The sequence below is a fragment of the Phodopus roborovskii genome, unplaced genomic scaffold (genome assembly GCF_943737965.1).
Source record: "Phodopus roborovskii unplaced genomic scaffold, PHOROB, whole genome shotgun sequence".
Taxonomy (NCBI): Eukaryota; Metazoa; Chordata; class Mammalia; order Rodentia; family Cricetidae; genus Phodopus; species Phodopus roborovskii.
The window spans coordinates 4,072,858-4,080,025 of NW_026125052.1; the positions used below are offsets into that span (position 1 = coordinate 4,072,858).

At 39.9% G+C, this 7,168-nt stretch overlaps 1 protein-coding gene across 1 annotated transcript in view; it reads left to right on the plus strand.

Annotated features, from left to right (window-relative positions):
- Positions 1-6,878, plus strand: part of Tex14 (testis expressed 14, intercellular bridge forming factor) — a 108,804-nt gene extending 101,926 nt beyond the window's left edge. Inside the window, exons 28-31 of the mRNA XM_051189557.1 lie at positions 1,326-1,418; positions 3,532-3,641; positions 5,895-5,946; positions 6,518-6,878. Coding sequence (XP_051045514.1) covers positions 1,326-1,418; positions 3,532-3,641; positions 5,895-5,946; positions 6,518-6,554 — 292 coding nt within the window. The 3' untranslated portion in view covers positions 6,555-6,878. The remainder of the gene's footprint in view (positions 1-1,325; positions 1,419-3,531; positions 3,642-5,894; positions 5,947-6,517) is intronic.
- The last annotated feature ends 290 nt before the right edge of the window (positions 6,879-7,168 follow it).

Below are 7,168 nucleotides of genomic sequence, written 5' to 3' on the forward strand. Positions count from 1 at the left end.
CTGGGTGTGGTGGCATGCTTTTGTATTTCCAGCAGGAAGACCAAAGTTGAAAGCCAGCCTGGACTTCATACATTTGACTATACAAAAGTTCTTTATACCTCATCACCAAGTTAGCTACTCAGACTGGGGATGTGGCTCAGTTGGTAGAGTGCTTACCTGGAATATATGAGGCTTTCTATTTGGTTTTTGGTTTATTTTTCGAGACAGGGTTTCTCTGCATAGCTTTAACTGGTCTAGAACTCAACTCTATAGACCAGGCTGGCCTAGAACTCAGAGATCGACCTGCCTCTGCCTCCTGAGTGCTAAGATTAAAGGTGTGTACCACCACACCCAGCCAAGGCTTTCTGTTTGATCCCCAGCACCAGCCTAGGGATACATACTATAATCCTAGCACTTAGAAGTGGAAGTAGGAAGATCAGAAGTTCAAGACCAGCTTTGGATGCATAGCAAGTTCAAAGCCAGCCTGGGCTTACATGAGACCCTGTCTCAAAAAAGTTACTATTATTTCTTGCCTTTTTGGACATTTGTTTGTTTATTTGTGTTGGGAGGTGGCATGGCCATAGCACACATGTGGCTGTATCAGAGAACAACTTGCAGGAGTTGGTTCTTTCCTGCTACCACATGAGTCATGGGGATCTAACTCATTTATCAGGCAAACACTTCACCCACTGAGCTATCATCCCTGGAACTTACTAATTTGACTAGTCTAGCCAGCCAGCCTGACCTAGGGACCCTGTCTCTGCCCACTAAATTCTGGGATTACAGTTGGACTGGCTTTTGTGTGGGTTCTGCTTCATGCTTATTTGACAAGTAGTTTTACACTGAAACACCCCCACCCCTTTACCTTAATTTTTCAAAAGGGTTGGCACTGCTGCCCACAAGCAGGTCTCCCACGAAGCTCAAGTGTCTCAGTGCCATGTGACTGGTTAGTCCTAGACACTGCTGTAGAAGGGAAGATTATTTTCAGTTGGAAAGTGTGCATTTTAGGCCTTCTAAAAATATCTTTTATCTTCTAGCCTCAGAAGTAGTTCAGGAAAAAAAACACTCGGAAAGCATGTACAATTATAATCTCATATAGAAACTGAATTTAATAACCCTTAATTGAGACAGTTGGCATTGGAGGAAGTGATCTCATGGGTGCCAGGGTTTTGTCCAGAAGCTAAAGGACTATTTTAGTGTACATATAAGTGAAATAGAAGTGACATCTGGGAACATTCTTTCAACTCTAGTGAAAGCACCAGTTTTAAGGACCCTTTCACTGTACAGTGATATGCTATGAGGAAAAAAGACTCTTGTCACCATTATCTTTACTTGCCCCTGGACAGAGCTCATTCTTCTCTTGATGAGGACCTGGAAAGATTGCTGCAGTCACCTGAGGAGAACATGGCACTGCTGGACCCCTCCAAGGGCTCTACAAGGTTGTCTTTCCCCATTAAGGAATAGTTTTCTTAATGTTTCACAGGGAAAAGAACATACAAGGTGTTATGTGTCTAGGGCATAGAAGAATCCTAGGCTCCCAGTTCCTGTTTTTTTTTTTTTTTTTTCCCTTTCAGGAAGTAGCTAGGCTTTCGCCTTGTTGGAGAATGAATGTATGGTGATGGTATTGCATGGCTGTAGATCAACCAGCCCTGACTCCGTTTATCTGTACTTTCTCACCTGCCTCTCTTCCTCCAACCACCTATTCTCCAAGACACCAGTTAGGAGATGGATAGCAGTTAGAACTCTTAGGATTGGATTTAGCTCCATCACCTTCAGCATTTTCATCAGTCACTTGAGTTAAATCAGAAAGTCATATATATCCAATTTTCAGATAACACAAATCTAGAAGTGAATGCTAATGTGATGAGTGATAGACTTAAAATCCAAAATTACTTTGACAAGTGGAAATCTTAGCTAGTCTACAAGATAAAGACAAAGCTAGGCGTGGCTGTTACATGAACTTGTAGTTTGAGCTATTCAGAAGTCTTAAGAGGGGCAATTAAGTGTTTGAACCCAGAAGTTCAGCCTAGGGACATAGGGCTACAATGTCTCAAACAAAAGTACAATAACAAAAATGATAAGGTTAAAAAATTGGCAAGTCAAGACCTAAAGGTCAAAGGTGTGGTTGCTACAGAAGGTTGTTTCCAAAAAAAAAAAAAAAAAAAAAAAAAAATTGGCAAGTTTTAGATTCAACATTATACAGTGTAGGAAAGAAGGCCTAACTGGATTTTTTTTGAAACTCTGTTTGCTGTAATTATGTTGAGAGCAGGAAGTCTTAATCCATATATCCAGTACTTAGTTTCTGAAACTAAGTATTAGTGCAAGGTACATAGAAATGAACTGTTCAGATCAAGGAAGTGTATCACAGGTAATAAATGTTGGAGGACTCCTAGGACACACTTCTAATGGATGTTAGCAATACACAGGGAGGACACAGAATAGTCACAGGTCTGGAATCCAGATCATATGAGAATATCTGAGGAGCCAGGAAGACTCAGCCTAAAAAAAGCAGATGAGTGGAGAATTTGATAGCTTCCCTCAAATGTCTGAAATACTGTAAAGTGAAGAGCATCTACTTTGTTTTCCGCCCCAAAGGATGGAGTTGGTGACTACATGTTGCAAAGTAACAGATTTTTTTTTTTTACTAGTGAAGCAGGAACTTTCTAATGATCACAATCATTACAGAAACAGCCTTTCCATTTCAACAGTGTCTGCCGCTGCCCAGGTGAACTGCATGCACCTATGGTCTTGAGTGTTTGGACAGAAGTAGAAGATAAACATGAAGGCCTTTGCCTCTGAATGTTAGTGAAGGTTAAAAGAGAAAAAGCCCCTTTTACTTTAGCTATCTTCTCCCACACCCTAGAGTCAGGTAGCGTTCTGCTCTTAGGGAGAATGTGGCTTTAAGCTGTGAGATGCTTATTTAGACTTCCCATATCACAGGGAGCTTGAGGGAAAAGAAGGCAAGGTGATACATTATTTCAAAGAGAATGTTGATTATAATATAAGGAAAATACTCTTTTTTTCCACTTTGAGGCTAGCTGTGTGTTTAATGGTTGAAAGCAGAATCTGATTACATAGGCTTTTTGGGTTAGAGCTCAACTCTAGAACTTCTTAGTATGTCATTTCCTATATCTTGGTTTTCACATCATTCAGTGTAGAAGGGTAGCAGGAATTACTTCATATAGTCTGAAAACGAAGTGAGTTAATGTGCATTTAAACTAGCATTTAAATTAAAGGTGACACATGCCTTTAATTTCAGCACTTTGGAGACAGGCATGCAGATTGCTGAGTTCAAGGCTAGCCTGGTTTACTACTTAATGAGTTCCAGGCCAGTTAAGGCTATACAGGGAACCCTGTCTATAAATAAATAAATTAAATAAATAAGTAAATATTAAAGATAACTAAAAAGCTAAAATACATAAATAGGTATACTGACACTTGATCCTGTAGGAACACCCCACCAGTACTAAGTACTCTGTTTACTTTGGAGCATAGTCTTGTTCCCCTGATTGTTATGTATGTGTTTAATTTCTAAAATCATTGTCATTAAAGGGAGAAAAACCCCAAAGATCAAGAGGCTGTTGAACAGAAGATAAAAAGGAAAGAAAGCATCAAGCCAGAGAGAAGGAAGTCAGACAGCTTTTCAGGGGCTTTGGAAGAAGGTATGGATGAATGCTAATTACATAGTCTGCAGTCCTTGGGCTTTGGTGACCCAGTGAAGTTTTCTTCTTTTCTTTTTTTTTTTTTCTTTTTGATTTTTTTGAGACAGGGTTTCTGTGTGTAGCCGTGGCTGGCTTGGAACTCACTCTGTAGACCAGGCTTGCTTCAAACTCACAAAGATCTGCTTGCCTCTGCCTCCTGAGTTCTGACTTTAAAGGCATGTGCCACCACCACCCAGCCCATCAGAGCTTTTAAGAAATGTTTCCCAGTTGCTATATACACAATCTTCCAACCTGGAATAATGTCCTTTTCCTTGCAGTTCTAGCATTTCTGAGACTTGCCAATAATAACTTCATCACAAAACAGTAACATCAGATTTTGGGGTTTTTTTTTTTTTTTCCTTTTTTAGTTTTAGTTCTGTCTTTTTTTTTTTTTTTTTTCCTTTTCTTCTTTTCCCTGAGACAGGGTTTCTCTCTGTAGGCTTGGCTGTACTGGATCTCACTCTGTATAGCAGACTGGCCTCTCCCTCCTGAGTGCTAGGGTTAAAGATGAGTGCCACCACCACCTAGCTGTTCTTTAGTTTTTTGAGACAGCCTCTCACTCTAACCTCACTCAGCAAAGCAGTCCTCTTACCTACCAGGTGCTGGGATTGTAGGCATAAGCCAACACTCCTGGCTTTTCATTTCTATTTCTAAAACAAGCCATGGGCCAGCCTCCATTTATTCATTGTCTGTAGAGCTGTTTTGCATTTTAAATATATTCAAAAGCAGTTTAAATTTCAGTGTGGTGATGCTTGCCACAGCACTCAGGAGGTAGAAGCAGGAGGATCACCCACGGATTTCAAGGCCAGCCAGAGATACCTTATCTAAAAAAAACAAAACAAAAACCAAGGGCTTCAAGATTGCTCAGTGGGTCTTGCCACTAAGCCTGAGGGACCTGAGTTTGATACCAGAACACACACAAGGGAAGGAGAGATCTAACTGAAGTAAGTTGTCCTCCAGCTTCCGTATGCATGTGTGCACATACACACAAATATAAAGTAAAATATATGAGTTTTAAATTTAGCTCATGTGGGTACTGAAGAAATATGTTACGGAATTTAAGTGGAGTTAAAAAGTCATGTAAAAGTTATAGATTAACCTTATTTCAAAATTATTCTAATAGAGTGTCAGGATTCTAAGACTTCTTTATAAGTGATCTCCTATGTTTATCTGACTTAGAGAGTTAGATGTACACCCTTTCAGGTCATCTAGTTTTCCTCACATCCCTTCCTTAGTCCCTTTTCATTCTCCTTCTCTGCCCTGTTTTGTACATCAGGATGCAGACCCTGGTGGACTGCATCTCCTTGGCTTTCTGTTAGCCAATGGGAGCCTGAAGGTGTGGGAATGATGAATTTACTAGATCCAGTATAAATGTTCACTGATGTTTTATTGGGGTTGGACTTACACAGGTAGCAGTAAGCAATTGTTAGGTGCCCCTGCTTGAAGAATGCAAACCCTGCCGCCTCTCCCATGCTCTCAGCAACCCAAGGAGCTCTCCCTTTTAACGGTCACTACTATACCTGTAACCACACCCAAAGAGCATGACCATTGTCACAGGTTCTCAGGCAAGATATTACTACAAGGGCCCTGGTAGAAGAAGATCACAGGGCAAGAAAATGTAATCACTTCCCTTTCCTACCTACTTGTACACCTTGGTGTCACTCTACAAGTACCCTATCTTTGTAACTCCAGTTCCCACAGCAGCTCATCCTGCTGCCCCATCCCCACTGCTCAGGTACTTCCCACTTAGGCTTCCCACAGCCAATGGATGCCCTGTCAATCTTTGTTCTCTTAACTCTAATTATACCTTTGTGTATAGTCACTTTGTTAAGAAATCTTTATCTGTACTAGTTATGTTTACATTTTATTTCCTCCAGAACTCTGATTGGCATAGGGCCCAGAGTATATGGACATTTAGCCAAGATTGAATTCACTGAGAAGATACTCAGGGAATTTGGAAAGGTAATGCAGGACTTTGGAATTAATGTCTCTAATACCCATTGCTATCACAGGGAGCTATAGGATATTAGTAGAAGGAATCATTAACTGTGTTTTCAGAAAAGTTGTATCTGTATAGAGTAGAACAAATAAGTAAACAGCACACTAAACTAGAGAGTACTCTGATGTGAATACTGAATTCTGACAGTCTTTGACCTAGAAAGTAACCAGGCTTTTTTTTTTTTTCTCTCTCTCTCCCTCTTGTGTTTTATCAAGATGAACTAAAGCCCTGTTTTTGGAAGCGACTGGGTTGGTCTGAACCCTCCAGGTAATGAGATAGCATGTTTATAGGTCAGAGTTTGTTCTTTTTAGATTGCATGAGCAGACTTAAAATATTTACCAATTTCTAAATAAATACTATTGATACCGCTGACAGATTGAATTAATACCACACTGCTGAATTTATAATTTAATATTTCTATAATTGATAAATATAAGGTGAAGTTAATGCCAGCTTTGCTTAAATAAGTTATATCTGCTCAAGAAAGGTTTTCATACACAGGGAATATGATACTACTGTCAGTTGCTTAGTAGTCATTTTACATTTCCATGATATGTTGTTGATCACTATCTGCCTTGATTATACAAACAAAATTCCTTTTCTGTGACTTCACTTGAATAGGAAAAGGGTGTGTGTGTGTGTGTGTGTGTGTGTGTGTGTGTGTGTGTGTGTGTGTGTTCTAAGAACACACTGGGCTTAGGATATGAGATGAGTGGTAGAATGCTTGCCTGGTTTGTGTGAGGCCTGGGATGTGATCCCAAGCACTGTACAAGAGTTTTCAAAAGTATGTATAAACTCAAAACTTCCCCCTTTTGTCCTTTAAAATCTCTGCACACAGGATAATTGTGCTGGATCAGAGTGACTTGTCAGAGTAATTGGAACTGGATTGGAGGTGGTTCCAGCCTGAGTTCAGGCGTTGTGGCTTGTGGCCTCCTTTCTTCTTTTGTCTGCATCAGTTGCCTCGAGAACAGTGGTTCCAGTCTGAAACTCACACTTTGTTCTGCTGCTGCTGTGGGCCCAATAATGTGACCCTATCATGTATAGCATGGTCAATCATTTGTTTTGAATCAGGTTTCTGAATAGTGCATGGTGACCATAATGAAAACCATTTTATTGTGTTCAGAATAGCTTTTGATTTTATTGATGTAAATTTTTGAAACTAACTTTGTTATATAATAAAATGTTTACTTTTAATACTAGTTAGGTCCCAGTTGTGTAAGATCTATTTGTGGGCTTTAGTTTGGGGGTTGGGAAAAATTGTTATATTTCCCTCCTAGCTAGAATCAGCTTCCTAGGAGATAGCAACAAAAGCCTAGTTACTTTTGAACTTTTTGAGGTGAACAACATCATCTCCACATATTTTGGGTTGTACACCTCACACATCAGTGTACTGGAAGAATAGAACTGTGGTTATTAGCCAGATGCAGATATGTATCTAGAGGATTTGTGTCCATGTATATAGCAACTTTTCTTGGAAGCATTGCATTGT